Genomic DNA, 20,473 nt, shown 5'->3' with positions numbered 1-20,473 from the left:
GTATTTTTTGTCGCTTAGAATCAACTCAGAACAAGTCTGGGAGTTGCATCCCAGGTTCCTAACATAACTGAAAAAAGCCTTATGATTGTCTTTAGTGTCGTGTGCAATTTTTCTCTCGAAGCTGGCCTTGGAGGATTTTATGAGGGATTGTAATTTTTTGCTAGTACTGATGAGAGATGCCTTCCGTTTTAGGGATTTTGCTCTATCATGTAGTAGCTTCCTCCTTCTGTTGTACAGTTTATTTATGGCTGGGGTCCACCAGACTGGACGCCTGCCTTTGGATGATTGGGTCTTGATTTTGTTTGGGATAGCATGATCCATGCATTCCTGGAGATGTCCGTAGAATGCGTTTATATAGGATTCTGCAGTTTGGGCCGTAGTTTCCACTGGCCCTGGGGCCTTGAAGGATTCCACTTCGGTTTTGAGAAGTGTGAAGTTCGCTTTTGAGAAGTTTTTCACTGTGGGTTTCTGGGCTGGGGGTGGGGTCGGGATGTGGATATCCAGTGAAATTAATTTATGGTCTGATCTAACCAATGAGGGATATACTTCTGGTATGGAACATAGAGTCCCCATGTTGGTAATGATCGGGTCTAGTATGTTTTCCCCTCTTGTGGGAGTGGTGACTAGTTGTTCCATAGCATTTGAGTTTATAAATTCCAGGAACCTTTGGGCTAAGGTGCTGGGGCTTGAGTAATGCTCCCAGTCTATGTTTGGGTAGTTGAAGTCGCCCAATATAATGGTGTTCGGAGAGATCTTCATGTTCTTCAATGTTTTCAGGAAAGCCGAGTGGGATTCCTGACTTTGAGAGGGTGGTCTGTAGGATGCTATAAACTGAAAAGCAGTCTTGCCCACTGTCAGTTGCACATGGATGGTCTCCGATACTTCGTGCAATGCCACTAACCTGGAGGTGTGGATATCCTAGATAAATATGGAAACTCCCCCTCCTTTTGTGGTCCGGGTTTTGGGGCCGAAAAGCATAATATGAGGTATAACCTGGTAGTGCTGGGATGCTCTCTGGAGCCTTGAACCAGGTTTCTGTCACTGCACAGATATCGATGTTCTCCATACTGAGGAGAGCTTCGAGTGCATGCATCTTGAGGTTAAGACTTCTGGCGTTTAGCAGCATTACCCTTAGTTTCTTGTTCCTTGTGCTGTCTATGGAGGTGGGTTTGACTTTTGAGCCTTGCCTAAAAAAGGCACTATGGGAGTGGCAAGAGCCTTTGCCAATATCCGAAAGCCCAGTGGTGACAGGTGCAAGCTGTCCCTAGCAAAGCAATGTGGCTTGTCGAGCATGTCATCCCAGGCTGACAGACACTGGATCCCCTTTGAATGACACCAAAATTTTAAAAATTGTTAAAATCGATCATTTTGTCTTTATACTGTGGCATCATTCTAGGTGAGGGTAAGATGCTGCTCAAGGTCAGGGTCATACCGGCCTGGGCGCCATGATCAGAGAGCTCCTCTATGTCTCTTTTCATGTAGTCGAGGGAGGTATGTCTCAGGTCATTCACGCCAACATGTACAATGACTAAGTCATATTTGTATTTGCTTTGGAGTGACCTGAGTGCTTGTGTTATGTGGCAGATCCTAGCGCCCGACAGGCAGCTCACTGTGACCTTCTCTTTATTCAGCCTGGTGAGCAGGACGTCAGTGTGTCTGACAATAAAGTCACCTATTACAAGAGTATCAGGTGTGTTATTCAGACTTTAGGGCTGTGACTGCTTGGCACACTGACTTTGTGTGCCATGTGTTGTACGTGTTTTGTTTTGGGGTAGCATTTGCTTGGATGTCTGCTTTGGAGGTCTCTGTTGCTTAGGTAGATTTTTGTTTAGAGCCTCCGAGTATGTTTTTGTATTTTTATGTGTTTGGTTCGCTGTTTTGGTGGGACTATGTGATACTGGAATTGTGTTGTGTGAGGTTACCTTCTCCTCCTGACTGGTTACACCAGTTTTGAGATGAGAGAGCTCAGCCTCCAGTTTGGCTATATGGTTGCATCTCTCACATATATTTGAACCTGTTTGGAGGAGGAGAGGGTTGTCCGTGTACATGAGACAGTTGTAACATTGCCTCAAAATTCCCAGATTCACCAGCTGGACTGGAGAGGAAACCATTGACTGACCTTTGGACATGCTAGAGTAATATAGGGAACTGAATTAAAATGGACCAATAGGGGACAAGGTAATCGTAGAGAGTATAAGAGTAAGTAGTGCTTATGGTTTATTAGTGCTAACTTGTAAAATTACTTATTTGGACCAGTCAGGGGCCTTAGAATGAGAAGGCCATCAAATGAAATGCTCACATTGATGTCACAAAAATATAATACAGCCCAAAGTACTGGGTAGTGTATTACAATAGGTCATAAGCCGATCCTTGTATGAACCAATAAGCCCCAGGTCTATAATAAAAGTATATCAAATCTGAAAATGATGTTATAAAAACATTTTTAATTTGTTTCCAAAATAATGATTCAACCATAGCTTATATAGGGATAAAGTTGAAAACTACAATGGGAGTTAAATGGTGAAATGCCCAGGTGCTGTGCCTCAAGGTCAAAATTCATAGAAATTGACTAAAGGTAATGATAATAATAAACAACGATATGGTTATTATAAGCTTTCCAATGGCCGTCTATAAAAAACTTTACTAATGTGTTAGTATTAATATACAATCAAAAGGATATATTCATAAACAAAACATAAAATGATGTATGAATATAAGTAGAAATATATCATAGTGCTCGATGGATATCTGGTTATGTAAGTTTGGTAAGACCCAAATCTTAAATTTACCTATCCAAAAAGATGGAAAAAACTCCTGAACCCATAGAGAAAATATTTATAAAACTGATGGCATAGATAACCTTCATAAGAAAGTTAATACCAGAACTTGTTTAACAAATCAATAGGATTATGTTGTGTAAAATTCAATCAACCCCTGAGTTTCTTGAAATGCAGAGTTTTGGATTTGTTAGTGCAGTAAAGTTGTATATGGAAACCTAAATTCAAACAGGCACAATACATAGCAGAACTAATTTCAAAAATGAAAAAAAGTTACCCAGTCTGTAAATTACATTATTAACAATCATAATTGTTTCCATTCCAAATGTGTGTATAAGTCAAGGTAGTCAATCAGTGTATATAGGACGATAAGGCAATAAATTAATAAATTCAAGATATATCTGTGTATAAACTTGCCAAAGTTAAGTTGAAAACCAAACACCACATGCCTTAATTAAGTCATACTGATTGAGCCCTTGACCAAATACAATAGCCCCACTGATATAAGTTAAATCATTGCCATTATCTGATTGATATGCAGGAAAACTCAAAATGGTGTCACGAGAAGTATTGCACGCAACCAGAACACCACACAAATGGGTACAATTCCAAAAAAACTAATATTAGCGTTGGAAATGAAAAAACATGAAATTCAAAATGCAAATGTTCGTTCGTATATGCCCAAAGCTCTGTTCCGTCCAAAAATAGTGGCTGGATATATGAATGTTATTTATAAAAAGACAAACAGCCTGCCGTGGATATATCAATCTTGTTGAACTGCTGTTATTAAACAAATATCCCCCGCTAATATAAGCCATAAATATGATTTACCATGGTGGTTTTAGACATTCCACTTATCGAGTTTACATAAAGAGAAATTCAACTAATGTCACAGCGATTGAATGCACACCCGACAGTAAAATTAACTGCCAACAGAATAAAAAACATTGTTTTATATAACAAATCAAGGCAAGTAGTCAGACAGTCCCAAATGATCTGTTGATGATAAATAGGGTAGTTCTTTTTGTATAAATATCAAGCACTGTCCCTCATAGTTGAATCATTCATGTGAAGCTGCAGTATAAAAAATGCAGACCCGAAGGTACAGTACAAAATATATGTCACGTCCTTGTCTTTTATATTAGTTGAAATGGAAATCCAAAAATTGTCACCACAATTGAATGTACGGCCACCAAACAGAGCCGTTGAGTATATATAGAAAACATCAAATATAACTTGTTGAAAATGTTACCAAAATAGTTGATGTCTCCACAATGTTGCGATAAAGTACAGGACTTAGATCCTCATATATATCCACTCAGATGTAGTTCAACAAAAAAGGCCATTGCTGGAAAAATGAATGCTTGTTAGTACAAACGAATTGTCCCATGCAAGGCCTAGGTAGTGCAACAAAGTGAAAAACCACCCCAATAGTATTATGAAAATAACAACTGCCAACAAGAGTTAATCTTGACAAAAAATAAAACACTGTTTTGTATGACAAATCCAAGCAAGTAAGGTGATAGTCCCAAATAAATCGTTAAAGAGGGAATTCCAGATATATCACCACCATTAAATATACGGCCGCCAGAAAGAAACCATTGAATGTATGTAAAAAAGTCACATATTGCATTTTGAATAACCAAAAAATTGTTACCAGACTGATTGATGATTCCCTAGTGTTGCGATAAATCACAGAACACAATTCACTTATATTAACTTGAAAGTAGTTCCACAGCAAGACCGTAGCTGGATGCTTGAAACAAAAGTCCCACACACATCCCACAAGTTGCCGCATGGTATGGAAATGATCAAATGGTGTTGTAAAGAATAAATAAAGTTCACCTCTTGCAGCCTAGGGAAAAATAGGTATAATACTCCAAACTAGGTCCCCAGGAGAGCAAATAAAGATCCCAAAACTGCAAACAGAGTGCAGTGGGTGCCACAGGCCAACCACAGAGAAAAGCAAGGAACACAGACTACAGAAACTCTGCGAGTACAGCAGTTGCAAGGTCTCAAAATAAGAAAAGCATTCCAAAAGACATGAAGAGACCAGCATACAATGGCACCAAATAATACTTTAAAAAAAAGTATTCTTTAAAAGACAAACCAGTTTTGGCTGAATCAATACAAAACCTTCATCAGTGTAAAAAAGTGACAAATAAAGAAATACTTAAATATAAAAAGAAATATACATATGATCAATTAAAGATGCTCATAATTGTGAGACAATTTTTCTGAATTTAAATAAACACATGCATTCATTACATAACAACGTTTGGCATTATAAGCTTCTCCGGGCTTACTTAACTAAAGGTATCACTCCACGTGGTCTACGTGTTCGTACACAACCACTTGCCAGTAATCCTGATGACCTTTTATTGAAATAATGGGGAGAAGTACAAGTGGAAACTTCTATCAAATTAGTAGAGATATTAGCTAATCACAACAACAGGATTATAGACCAAGAGATAGAATCTATCACCCAGCTAAGTGATATGGCAAAAAAGTATGAAGGACAATCCACATATCACAGCAGCATTAAAAATTTAGGTAAGGAGCTGATTACTTTAGAAACTCTGCTTAAGGAAAAAAAAGAAAAAGAAGTTCCTTAGGGATTTAGGGGACTATAATAAAGGGGACCCCTTTAATTTTGGCAAGGAAAAACATGTCCGATTTACCAAACACAATCGGACACCTTTCAAAAGGAAACGTACCAAATCCATTTTAAAAAAGGCACTCACACGTAGCACTGACACATCAGGTGAGGAATCATCCTCAGGCTTAGAGACAGATTCAGTGGGTACCACAGGCTCACCAACTATGAAAAGAAGGAACTCTACTGCCTTAAAGGATTTACACCAAGGAGGAGAGGGGTAGGAAACATCGTAGAGGTAGACAATATGGAGAACTTACTCCAAATGTTTGTACACAAAGAACAAATGTAAACATAACTAACATTTCTTCTCACACCCTCACCTCCACTGATACTGAAATCCTAAATAAAGGTTTATCATTCATACCTGTTTTTTTCACTTCTGAAGAAAATTTTGTTAAAGATATTCATTTTGCAGGAATCTTAATTTAAAATTATTTTTTCAGAAACAAACAACCTCAAAGATCACTGATGACTTCAAATACTATAAATCTTCTTTTATACCCCCTATGAATCAGAATGTGTACATATTTCAAAATGCCATCATCAAGGATCTTCACTTTCAGTTCAGGACACACAACCCTATGGCCAATGTTGTGTCTTTTGGCTTTTCCCGGTTAGGGGTCGCCACAGTGGAACTCCGGTCTGCTAATGATTGGTAGTTGATTTTTACATGCCGAGTTACCAGCATTGATGCACAACCTTCAACGAAGGTACGCCCAATCACGCATGTCTCCACACAGAAGACACTCTAGCTGAGAATCGAACCGGACAGCGTCTTACTGTGAGGCGACAATGCTACTGCAGCACCACCACCACGGATACACAACCCTATGGCCAATAATATATCTAAAACATCTATGGACAATATTATTAAGCTAGCTAATAACAATGAGTTAGTCATAATTGGGGCCGATAAGGGTGGAGCTGTAGTTATACAAGATTGGGAACAGTACGACAAAGAAGCTAACAGACAGTTGTCTGATGCACGCTACTGCATCCACCGTAGCATTGACCCCACCCCCTTCTTTAAACAAAAAATTGATAAATTTATTTCTTTAGCAGTAGAAGAGGGCATTCTTAGCAATAACACTACAATACAACTAACAATAACCAACCCATGTCCACAATATATATACTTTTTGCCAAAAATACACAAAGATCTAAAGAATCCTCCTGGCAGACCCATTGTCTCTGGTAGAAATTCACTTACTGAACATCTGTCCCTTTCTCTAACCAAATATTTGCAACCTCTCCTTAAAAGTGTCAGAGCGCACATTAGGGACACTACAGAATTTCTTCAGATTATTTCTGAAGTACAATTAGAACCAGATTGGTTGCTGTGCACATTAGATGTTACATCTCTCTCTCTATACCAATATCCCACACTGGGCAGGATTATAAGCCTTAGAATATTGGTTAAACAAAACAGAAATGTACAAACCCGGTTTTAATACTCTGTTACTGTGCTTGACCGAACATGTGCTCACAAAGTATATCTTTTTTTATCGGGACACGTGCTTCTTACAAATAAAAAGTACAGCGATGGGAGCATCTTTTGCACCAATATACGCCGATTTATTTATGGCTTACATTGAAGAACAGATTATTTATAACTCCCATAACATATACATAGAAGAAATGGATATCTGGAGAAGATATTTGGATGATTGCTGGTTGGTGTGGAGATCGGATACGGAATACCTTATGGAATTTATTACATATTTAAATGAGAACAAATGGGGAATTGAATTTACGGTCAACTATGATAAAAACAGAATTATTTTTTGGATGTTTTGGTTTCCCATGCATCTGATCATACGTTGACCACTGAAGTGTACCAGAAATTTCCCAAAAATAATTCGCTTCTCCATGCCACCAGCTTTCATCCACCCCATATTTGTAAGAATATTCCTAAATCTCAATTCATGAGAATGAAATGCATTTCTTCCAATAACACAAACATTTTAGAGATGATTTGGTTCTTAGATTCAGTGACAGAGGTTATAAAATGGGTCAAGTCATACACACTAAACATGTGGTGGATAATATGGAGCGGGATAACCTCCTTCTCTATTAAAAAAAGAGTGATAGAGGAGGTGGGCGACCTAGACTAATTATCACTTATGGATGCAACACCAAAGCATTAATGAATATTGTTCAACAACATTGGAATATTTTGACATGTGATACTAGACTGAGTGAATTGTTAGGTGATAGATGTCTTTTTTCATTCCATAAAGGCAAACATCTTGCTGCATTTTTCAACCATTTCAAACATGGGCAGTCCCCCAATACCAAATTAATTCAAACCACTTTATCAGGTGCCATCCTTGTGGCCATTGCATCCATTGTTCCTGGCTATTAAAAACCAGAGGCTTCAGCAGTCAGAACACCCCTCAAGTCTTTGACATTAGAATTTTTGCCAACTGTACTTCTGATTGGGTGATTTATTTGGCTAATTGTAGCTGCTCAGCCTTTTACATAGGTCAAACTTCCAGACCTTTGAAATTCAGGATATCAGAACATCTTAGTGAGATAAAACACCACAATGAAACCAATACCCTTTATAAGCACACCCTGTCACATAAAAATGCATATTTTAGTTTTACCATTATTGGCAAAATTATGAGACCCAGGAATAACAAATTGGGTTGGCATGATTTGTTGAATACTGTGGAGAAAAATGGATTGTTAAGCTAGGAGGTCTCTTTAAACCAGGACTTAATGAGCACCTTTAATTGATCACATGTCTATTTCTTTTTATATTTAAGTATTTCTTTATTTGTCACTTTTTTACACTGATGAAGGCTTTGTATTGATTCAGCCGAAACTGGTTTGTCTTTTAAAGAATACTTTTATTAAAGTATTATTTGGTGCCATTGTATGCTGGTCTCTTCATGTTTTTTTGGAATGCTTTTCTTATTTTGAGACCTTGCAGCTGCCGTACTCGCAAAGTTTCTGTAGTTTGTGTACAATGTACTGTACACCATTACAACCTTCCAAAAAAAAAAAAAACATATGCCCCCCACACCCCCTTCTTAAATATACCAACTCTGAGATCGCACCAAAGTGGAGGACTGTCATAACATTACACAAGGTGAATGTCGAGACCGCACCACAGTGGAGGACTGAAAGAACGGTGACACAGTGTGAACATTTTGATGTCAGATGTTGGCTTCTTCATGGCTGGCCAACTGTAACTTTTCAAAACTCCTTATTTCGACATTCTTGGGTTTCACTTAGATGAACGTTCGCTTAAAGCTGTCAAGCATGTCTTACTCGACATTTTAAGCGTTCATTCATCTAATAGGGGACCGTTCATTCTTGATAATACCTAAATGGTATTCTTACCACTGGCTTAAATACATTTCAGTATGGCGTGCAGCTGTTCGGCTGCATGCTCCCCATCTCTACGCTCTTGGGTAAGTAATTTATACTACTGTTGCTGCAGTCAGGCACTAATGGTAGACTCATTGCATATGTCGGTATGAATGTTTTGTTTAAAACATTCCTACATTTTTCACTCAACAAGTCAGACAGCCACCACATAGCTGGGAAAATGCTGTTTGACTGCATACCCTACCACTCTTGGCTGGCTGCTGAAAATTCAAGGAGCTTAATTGTCATCTATGCAACAGTGAAATTTTAAGCATTAATAGTGAGCTTATTACTGATTCTGAGATAAATGTTTGTCAAAGTAATCTCTGATAGTGCTAGTATTGCATAGGATGCAACAATGTAAGGATAACAGCACCCACATTGTGGTCAGAGGGCAAAAATACTTTAAAATGTAACTGAGCTTCATAATTGCTGTCATGTTAACCAAATTGTTATAACTGCACTTTAATTATCAAAGTGTTGGGATTTTCAGTAATGTGTCTTACAATTTCAGTTGGAAGCCATCATGTTTACTGTACACATGTCATCTTATTGCTGACTTCCTGTCAGTGCTGCTTTCAGTGTTACACAGGAAAAGAACATCTGAATGGTAACACCATATGTCTGTGCTGACATGTTCAGTTCCTGGTCATAGAGTCTTATTTGCATGAAGGTGATTTGGACAATCACTTTGAATTAAAATATTGATAAACTGATTAAATGTATGTTTAGTAACAAACATTAAAATGTTTATAATCTGATTAAATAATTGATTTCCGATGGTTAGATCTAACTCTTTATTTAAATGGATTTTTCATAGAGCACTCTGAGGAGTGTAACAAATTTTCAATGTCATGTAAGAACTTCACAGCCTTCAACAGTGTCATGCAAAAGACAGACATTATTGAATTTAGGTTTATGATGAATAATCACACTGCATTTTCATCAAAATGATTTTTTCACCCCAAACTCTCTAAAACCTCAGAAAGTTGTTACTCAAAATAGCAACAAAGGTCACAAAACACACAACCATTTTTTTTTTTTTTTTTGCAGGAGATTAAGCTCCTTTTCACACTGACATATGGGCAAGCTCACACACCCCTGAACTAAATCTCTCTCTCTCTCTCTATGGAAATGATATAGATAAAGATATAAATATATACATACATATAAACAGTGAGTGTGGGGGGACCTTGCCCTTTGCAAAAATGCAGGTGTTGTGTTTGTTTGTTTTTCTTTTGCACTAGCACTGTCTAGTCTATAAAGGGCACAGAGCAGAGCTTCTTCAGTTCTATTACTTGATGCTTAGCAGATGAATAGGACAAGAAATCCATTGCTCATTTGCCTCTAATTGACCGATACTGAGAGTGTCATAAATGGAAGGTCGCTGACATCTTGTAATGGCGAAACATACACACACACACACTATATATATATATATATATATATATATATATATATATATATGTGTGTGTGTGTGTATATATATATATATATATATATATATATATATATATATATATATATATGTGTGTGTGTATATATATATATATATATATATATATATATATATATATATATATATCTGTATATGGATTCCTATTACAAGAACGAAAGTTCACCACTTCAAACTTGTAATTGGAAGCCTCACTTCTGCGAAAGTTCACTTTAATGAAAGTGAACTTTTGCGTAAGTGCACTTCACCAAAAACACCGCAGCACAGTGGAGGACATAAAAAACAAGCTATGTCCTCCAATATGGTGCGATAGTCACAGATCTTAGGGTTAGGACACGGGTTAGGATAAGGGGATAATTAGTAAAGCTATCCCCTTACCCTAACTCTAAGGTTCGTGACTATCGCACCATAGTGGAGAACATTACTATGTCCTTCACTGTGCTGCAGTCGTCACAGACCTTAGGGTTAGGGCACGGGTCATGGTAAGGGGATAGCCTTATGGGCTATCCCCTTACTATGACCCATGCCCGTGCCCTAACCCTAAGGTCCGTGAGTACTGCACGGATGTTCAGTACAACACCCGTTCATTGTACTGAACTTCACGTAAGTGCACTTTCGATTAAGTGCACTTTCGCTGCAGTGAGCATTCCATGCACTATTTCGAATTAGTGAAAATTCGATCTAGTGTATGGAACCCATATATATATATATATATATATATATATATATATATATGTGTGTGTGTGTGTATATAAATTTTTCTATATGGGTTCCTTTCAGAAGGATGAAAGCTCAGAAGAGTGAAGATTAAAAGATCAAACTGGCAAGGTTGAAAAATAAAAAAAACAAACACAACACCTGCATTTTTGCAGAGGGCGAGTTCCCCCATACCCACTGTTAATTATATATACAAACTCCAAGATTACTTTACAGTCAAGAAATGAACACAACTCAAATCCCCACTATACTGCGATCCAGTGCAGTCAGGATCTTAGCTGTTCGACTTTCTGAGATTTCAAAGTTCCCAGTTCAGTCTTGTGACGTTCTGTGTTATGAGCTTTCATCCCTCTGATAGGGATCTACACACACACACACACACACACACACACACACACACACACACACACACACACACACACACACACACACACACACACACACACACACACACACACACACACACACACACACAAATCCTGGAGAAGTAGAAAGTGGTGACAATGCAATACTCATCTTCTTACTGTTCTCACACTTTCTCCAACCGCCATTACAAGATGTCAGCAACCTTCCATTTATGACACTCTCAGTATCAGTCAACTAGAGGCAAATGAGCAATGGATTTCCTATACTATTCATCTGCTAAGAGAGACTGGCAGAAGAATTGAAGAAACTGCTCTGTGCCCTTTATATTTGTTAAACTGTTAGGCTGTTCTGTTGCATCATTTAATGTTTGTTATTTAATTATTTGCTTGTAGTTATTAACAGGGATAGAGCACTATTCCACATGTTTATTTTGCAGTATAAACACGTAATAGACAATTAGAGGGTGATGGAATTAAACCCTGAACTTTGGAAGCAGTTGTAGGAAGATGTTCCACAGGATCTTCTTTATGACATGCATGCATGCTGTTAAATCTGTAGTAGTTCTCTTGAGTAGTAATGCACTCACTGCATAATTTTCTCACTACTTGGTTTAATAGCAGGGTATTTTCTACCTGATAAAATACAAACGTTTATGTAAATAATATATGAGCACATACTGCATATAAATAAGAATAAGAAGTTATCATTATTATAGCCCTTATTTTCAGAAACATCCCTTCTAATACCATCCTTTGGTCTATGAGCTGAAGTGCTGTGTGACTGAACTGGATTTAATCATTTAAGATTTGGATACTTCCTTTTTTGCTCTTATATTGCACTTTGTTTTACTTTTAATTTTGTCTTACCTCAAAGTTTTTTTTTTTTGAGTTTTAAAAGGTCTTAGCTAGGGACACTTAAGAATTCCACTCATTGATTGAAATTGAATCCAGTCTAGCTAATTAGTGGGAGGGGGAGTGAAAAATGAATTCTTTTTTAGCTGCATGTATTTTGTTACATTATTATTTAGCTGATTTAGCACGTGTGTCTCTGCTATTTCCTGTCTGCATTAGATGTGCAACCTTTGCCATGGAATCCTACCATTTTGTCTCACACTTACATATTCCTTATATGACATTGTGATACATTTTATAACATGGGGGGGATCATAACTTTTAACAACATTAATTTTAACTGTGGATAAAAATGCCTCCCCCTCAAAAAAAAAAAACACACACATCCAAAAAGCCACTGAATCATTATGTAAAGACTGTCTGGTCTCTCCTAACCATCCCTTCATAGGTATAACCTACTTCCAATCCAAGATGTGTAGGTTGTTCTACTTCATGGATATCCTTAATCAATCCTCTTCCTTTTCTTTATCCTATTCTAATCGGCACACTGTCTTATTTAATTTAATTCTAAGACAGACACAAAGGAAAAACGTTGAAACACCTCGGTACAATCTGGAGAATTGTATGTAATTCTCAGCTGTTAAGTTACAGTCATCTGCATACAATAAAAAGGGCTCTATCTTCCATATACCAAGGCTGCTGTAATATTCAATAAACCTACAGTGCTGGTTCCTCTTTTTCTAGAAGAAACAGTCCCAGTGAACCATGATGCCATTGCCTATTTCTCTGGAATTTTCCCCTTTTCTGTGGGATGCATTCATTTATTAGACATACATACATACTATTTCAGGCAGGGGCAATAATGCCAATATACCAAAACAGTTATTCCCATAAGTATCCACATTGTTCTTAAAAATCTAAGTTAGTGCTGCTTTAATGTAATTTGGTATTCTATTCCATGCATCAGCAACTCTCTCAGAGAGCCATTTAATACACCTCTCATTCTTATATAATCATCTGCATAGGCTGTCTGATGATTCTTTATCACTTTTAGATAACAAACATTCCCAGTTACTTGTCTCTAAATGCTCTATATACTCAAACAAGGTCTCTTAATTATGTACATAAAACACTGTACAAGTTCAGATATTTTAGACTTTCATAATAACTTACATTTTCACATCCTTGGATGTCTTTGGTATGTATCCACTGTACTCTTTCCAATTTACTCATGCTTGTTTTCTTATAAGGTGTCCATACTGTTTTTCATATTCAAGTTTTGTCTAATACAACTAACAAACAATGATTTTATCATTTCGAATTTCCTAGACTTTTGTAAATATTTTTATACAACCTCTTGATCTATAACTGTCAGTAACTAATTCGTTGATATGATTAGATAAACTCAATGCTGGATATACCCATATACCCAGGTCCTTAAATAAATCAACATTTTCAGTCACTGGGTGCTGTATTAAATATTTACCTTTCAATGTACTTCTCCCACATCTCTTATGCTTAGTTGTTTATGTATTTATCAGCATATTTTTCTCCTTTTCCTAAATGGTCAGCTTAATCAAATCCATTTGAAGACATACCCTACCTGTCGCACATGTAATCAGTTTACCTATTTTCAGGTATTCAGCATACAGGCTGTAGAAAATCTCAGATGAAAAGATTAATCTGAAAGATACAGTATGAACAGAATAGGCCTAGTACAAAGTCCTGTGGGGCACCCTGACTGTGACCTTTAATTTTCCCTGTCCAACTGCTGTATTTCACCTGAATTGCTATTTGTAAGCCATGCAGCTATCCATCTTATCAAAAACACATCATTACCAAGTTGCTTTAATTTATTGATCAGTGTTTTGTGTATGACTCTATCAAATGCTAAAGTTAAATCTATATAAATAACTTCATAGTACAAGTTTTCATTCAATTAAGTTATTATATAATTGTTGAATATCATACGTCAGGTGCTATTAGATCTATTTTCAACATATGCATACTGATATATGGTTCCAAGTTATGGGTCTGTATGACTCTGGGTTTGTCCTACTCCTATTTCCCTTAAAGACAGGTGTAATATTGCATTTCTTCAATTTTATGAAATCTCCCCATATTTATATGACCTAGTAAATAACAGATATAATGATACTTAAAGTTCATGCCAAAGTGATCTCAGGTCATTATTATTAAATTCTGACTCATCCGTGTGCTTTGTTTGGATTCAGTTTGTGTAGTTCTTTTTTCAATATAATCAAATTTGATTTCAGTATTTGAGATTACCTGGATGTCACCAGGGCAATTCATTACCCACTTTGTTGAGCCAAACTGCTTTGCAAAAGATTCTATAAATATATTTATAATCTGTTGAGTCTGAAAATAAATTTTAGAATCTACAGAGTTTAGCAATGTGTATGCCTCTGTTCATACTACATCTTATATATAATAATTATGCTTAATATCTTTATATAAATTGTCTTCAAATTTTTCTTGATGTTGTATCACACTATGTTTAATTTGTCTGTACATCTTAGTACAGTGTTCAAAGCCATAGTTTGACCTCTTTTTTATTTTTTATATTTTTGTCTTGCATCTCAATTAAATATCTTGTTCTTATTGAAATATATCTTTTTGACACTGTGTGCCTACATCCTAATATTAAACATTTTTTTGATTTTGTCTTGCATCTCAATTAAATATCTTGTTCTTATTGAAATATATCTTTTTGACACTGTGTGCCTACATCCTAATATTAAACATTTTTTTGATTGTTTGCATGTTATAAATTCACATTTTTTTCTGTTATTTTGGCAAATCATTGTGGTTTCCTGGCAGGTTTAATATACCAGGGCCGGTGCATTTATCTTTTTACCCATGTCATTAGGAAACAGTATGAGTTTACAAAACCATTATTTTATTATGATTGTTAGAATTATCCTCAGTCAAGCTGAACACCAATATCATTCACATCCTCAACAGTATTTGATCTTCACTGGAACATGCAGCTGTAAACAAGAATCTGAAGAAGATCTTCTAGCAGGCAAATTAAAGTACTTCAAATTTCAGGGCAAATTGACCACTATTGCTTTGCTAAGAAAGGTCTGACACAGATTAAAACATTTTTGAAAGCCCCATAAAAATAGAATCTACTACTGTCATGGTCCTAATCAGGCAACAATTTTCATTTCTTTTATTTTTGTGTATTTAACTACAGGAAGCCCCATAAAAACATGCTCTGTCCAACTTTCTATTGAAGATTAGGGTATAATTGTTTATTCTTTTAGCTTGCATGCGGGTGTTCTAATGAAGCAACAAGGGACTTAAACAAAAACAGGGTGGTGCACAAAGGACCTGAAGCCATCCACTCAACCTCAACCCATAAAATTTTTGTTATATATGCACAACAGTTTCTGTAATGAAAGCAAACCTGAATATACAAACATTGCAAAAAGGGAGGCCTTTTTAAGACTGAAATGGTACACTCAATAAGACTGTTATTGCTTGTGCATTAAGATAGAAAAAAGGGCTATATTTTGTATTCACTTGATAACCAAGTACCAAATTAGATACAGACAAATGTAAAGCAAATGGGTTTGAATACAGTTATGGTGAGGAAAGCCCCACTAGACTGGAATAATTCTAAAAACCTTATGCAATTTAGTACTATGGAAGTACAACCAGCCTAGGAGTTTTGATTACAGCCAGTTAAAGGTTAATTCTGAAAATGATATGCAAATTAGTAGCAAGGAAACACAGCCAGTTGGGAAGCTTCATTTAGTAAAAGCCACCGCTAATTCAAAAGCCAAGAACTCGACTTGAAAGCAGGCAAGATACAATGTATGCATAGGTAATTTTTGATTAGGAAGCGTCGCGCTTCCATTATTAGTATTTATGCTGTAGGTTGAATATTGTTATTTTTATGTTATTATATATTTTACATATTTATCTACTTTAACAGTTTAATAATCAAAATATTGGGCTTTTTTCTTTCAGTTTCAAAGCCTGCTATTATTACAGTCTTGGTGTATGAATTTTTTATTTTTTATTATGTTAATAGAGAATTGCAAATGTACCTTAGTTAGCTGTGATCTGTACCATTAAGGAGCTAAAGGGAGAGCAAGGGGCGTGGTTAAGTGTTTCAATGCTGGTATTTAAACTCACTTGTAATGGTGGGAATGTTTTGCTTATCTGAAGAAGTTAGTGCAAGGTACTAACAAAAAGTTTTTACAGTGGCTAAATAAAATGTGTTGTTTTTCATGTTTTTTTACGTTTTGGACTGGCTTGAGTCGAGTTCTTGGCTTTTGAATTAGCGGTGGTTTTCGCTAGTTTGTTTTTCCAGTCTTGAAAGCTTCATTTAGTGCCAATTACAAGGCTAATATAAAAGCCAGTCACAATAAGTTCTCCAGTCATGCCCCTTTGTTGAAATAAGCTAAAATCAGTGCCTTTGCCAGTGTTATTATAAGTTTTGCTTGATCTGAAAAAGCCTATAAGATGAAAGTTCTAATTTAAATAAGACTACTTTAAATATATACGGACTCAAGATAAATAAAAACTTTGCAAATTCCACATAGAAGCTAAGCTTCATTCTCCTTCCTGAACCATAACCTGCTCTCAATCAACTCTGTTTATTTATTTGTTTTTCTTTAAGAATCTCTCACAGAGATAAGACAAGAAGAAAGAAGCAGGCCTAGTAGATTAAAGAATTCGACTTAGTGGTATAATACATCTAACTAGTAGAATGAAAATAAGTTGAACTAGTTGAAGAAAAAATGCATGAGATGAGCTCTATTTTAATACTCTGATGCTTAGACTCAGAAAGCGTCTATTTGCACACTGAAACACCTGCTTATGTAGTATTTAGCAGCATTTATCAGGTTATACATTGTATTACTAGGTTTGGTTTTTATTTTAATTTTACTTTTGTAGTAAAGTTCATATATGTGTATATATATATATATATATATATATATATACACACATATATATATATATATATATATATATATATATATATATATATATATATATATACATATATTATAAGACTTTATTGTTTTATAGTTAAGAACTTCTGGGTTAATTTACAATGAAATGTTTATATGAATCTTAATAAAACATTTTGAAAGTAAGAAAGTACAAAGTTAAATTTTGAGATAAGTTCCATTATACTCTTGATCTTTTTAGAAGTCACGTTTTACATTTTGTTGCATTTTAATAATATACTTTCTTCAAACTGATCCCTTACAGAAAGCAATCATCTCACAAATCTGTACCGCAGAGAAGAAACCATTCAGGTGGGAGGTAGTGGATATGTGCAGAGTCCTCGTTTTCCAAGCAGCTACCCAAGGAACATATTGCTGATCTGGAAACTGTACTCTCCAGAAAACACAAGGATACAGCTGGCATTTGACAGTCAGTTTGCACTGGAAGAACCTGATAATGGTATCTGCAGGTGAGGAAACAAATCTGAAAAATTAGTAATTTTGCATCCCCCACACACCAAAAAAAAAAATGCAATTTTCCAGTTTTGTTCAAAACACATGCAGGTGAATAGCAGCTATATATGTATATGATCACTAATATTATTGTTCATATCTAGATATAAGAAAAGATTTTTTGTTGAAATTTGAAGAATTTGATGTGTTACAAGCATTATAATATAACATAATTATTATAGAAAATAAGGTAGAAATGCCGTGCTGGTCCACACACAGAGTACATTGGTGCACAGAGATGATGTTATAGCCTTAAGTGGAACAACATAACTTTTGCACTTCCTTGAGCTTTTCAATTAAAAGTAGCCACATATTAATGTTGGATGCATTTTTGAAGTTGGATGCAGTACCTTAAAACTGGCTTGTGTCTAGAAAGTGACAAGCGAGTACCTCATTTTTTATCCGCAGTGTAAAATCAAACTCTTTGAACGACACACCAGTATGGGAAAAATAATCTCATTTTGCAGCTTAGATCAGCTATTCCCAACCCAGAGTACGCGGGAAGAAAATTAGCAATGGTGGAAAGCTCGTTAATATAGAAAAAAAATCCCACCTTAAGCACTTTCACTATTATAGGACTTACTTCCCGCGCACGGGAAGTCTGCCCTGTAAAAGTATAAATGAGAAAGTGCCAACGTATTTCCGTTATCTGTATTCTATCTACTGTTAGACACAGAAGAAGGTTGTGTGCCTGTGCTGTGGTTTGCTAGTGTGCGCGGGAGCTGTGTGTCATGAAAACAGCAAAGGAAAGGTAAGAACAATGCCTTAGCACCTTTGCTTCTAGCTGTCCGCTTGGAGTACTGTGTTCAATTTATGTTTGACAAGCAGAGCGGTTTTTGAATGGTAGTCTGTTTTTTTATTTTTTGTAATTTATTTCATAGCTTAAAAGGGACAAATTCATAGGCATTGGAACCATAGGGTGAGGGGGAGGGAGCACATGCATCAAATTTAAACAGAAAACTGGCGCCCAATTACATCACTGCTGCCTGTCAAACACCCACAGGAAGGCTACTCCACAACACCCACAGGTAAGCTGGTGCTCCATTTTACATTTAAGCAGGCTGGTGCTCCGTTTTACATTTAAGCAGGCTGGTGCTCCATTTTTTATTTAAGCAAGCTGGTGCTCCGCTTTACATTTAAGCAGGCTGGTGCCCCATTTTACATTTAAGCAAGCTGGTGCTCCACTTTACATTTAAGTGGGCTGGTGCACAACTTTACATTTAAGCAGGCTGGTGCTCCATTTTACATTTAGGCAGGCTGGTGCTCTGTTTTACATTTAAGCAAGCTGGTGCTCTGTTTTACATTTAAGCAGGCTGGTGCTCCATTTTACATTTAAGTGGGCTGGTGCTCCGCTTTACATTTAAGCAGGCTGGTGCTCCATTTTACATTTAAGCAGCTTGGTGCTCCATTTTATATTTAAGCGGGCTGGTGCTCCGCTTTACATTTAAGCGGGTTGGTGCTCAGTTTTACATTTAAGCGAGCTGGTGCTCCATTTTACATTTAAGCAGGCTGCTGCTCCGCTTTACATTTAAGCGGGATGGTGCTCCACTTTACATTTACACAAGTTGGTGCTCCACTTTACATTTAAGTGGGTTGGTGCTCCGCTTTACATTTAAACAGGCTGCTGCTCTGTTTTACATGTGTGTGTGTGTGTGTGTGTGTGTGTGTGTGTGTGTGTGTGTGTGTGTGTGTGTGTGTGTGAAAACTGCTAACCTGACTTGTCAGTAAAGCTACTATGAATGGCCCTAAAAATGTGTTTGAAAACAGCCCAGAGGAAAGTGTGAAAGGCTCAAAATCATGGGCACATTTTAAACGTTACTCTTGTTACCAAAGCAATGGATTAAGGTAAAACAGTTCACACCACATTACCTTGACCTGACCAAGCCTTTTGACACAATCCCCTACTCAGGTGTAGTACAAAAATTAATAATGCAGGAGCAAACACTTGCATCACTAGCTGGATTGCCAACTTACTCATAGGATGCAGGAGATCAAAATAGGGGAAGAGACCAATCACCAATGGAGTCCCCCAGGGTTTGGTGCTGAGACTTTTTTCTGCTTGACGTATACATCTCAAAAGTAAAAGGAAATGCCAAATGGCTTTGGCCGGCTAAGTTTGAGATGACTGCAAGCTAGGAGCAGTTATTGAAACCCCAAATGACTTAGCCATCATGCAGGAAGGTTTGTCCCAAATAATAACTGGTGTCAAAATCATGACAATGCCCTCTGAGAACTGACCCAAATGGCATTTGGGAATTTGTGTGTACAGTGACATAACTTTCGACCAACATGTGCCCATAGTCATAAGAAAGTCTTCCTGTATATTGCACAGCTTATAAACAAATTGAATGTGACTAGATCTAGAGATGTTGTTGTCCCCCTTTGCAAAGCTCTCATTAGGTCAATCATTTTGTATAATGCCCATTTTGGCATGTATCTGTCCAGCCCCATGCAACAATTGGAATACCTTCAGAGATACCTTACTAAAAGAATACAAGACCTAAAAACAATAGGTCTTGCATGGACTACCTCAAATATTTATTACTATATACTCAGTATCTACAGAGTGCTTAGAGGTGATGTGTCTGTTATTCAAGGCATCCTCCAACCTAATACATATACAACTACTGAACATCCCCAAGTCATGTGGGAGGAAACTGGAGCACCTAATAGAAGCTCACATGAACACAGGGAGAACATACAGACTCTTCTGAGAAGGCAACCCAAACGAGAATCAAATCACAGAACCTCTTGCTGTGAGGCAACAA

The 20,473-nt window shown here is 36.6% G+C and overlaps 1 protein-coding gene across 2 annotated transcripts in view; it reads left to right on the top strand.

The window, feature by feature from the left end:
- PDGFD (platelet derived growth factor D) overlaps positions 1-20,473 on the top strand; it is a 1,391,507-nt gene that overhangs the window by 743,514 nt on the left and 627,520 nt on the right. For both annotated transcript variants that reach the window (XM_044082930.1, XM_044082931.1), the window contains one exon: positions 17,458-17,662. In XM_044082930.1, the coding sequence (XP_043938865.1) occupies positions 17,458-17,662 (205 nt within the window). The remainder of the gene's footprint in view (positions 1-17,457; positions 17,663-20,473) is intronic.

This window comes from Protopterus annectens, chromosome 9.part0 (assembly GCF_019279795.1).
Source record: "Protopterus annectens isolate FY-2018-M chromosome 9.part0, PAN1.0, whole genome shotgun sequence".
NCBI lineage: Eukaryota > Metazoa > Chordata > Ceratodontiformes > Protopteridae > Protopterus > Protopterus annectens.
Note: the sequence above shows the minus strand (reverse complement) of the source record. Positions and strands in the feature narration are given on the sequence as shown.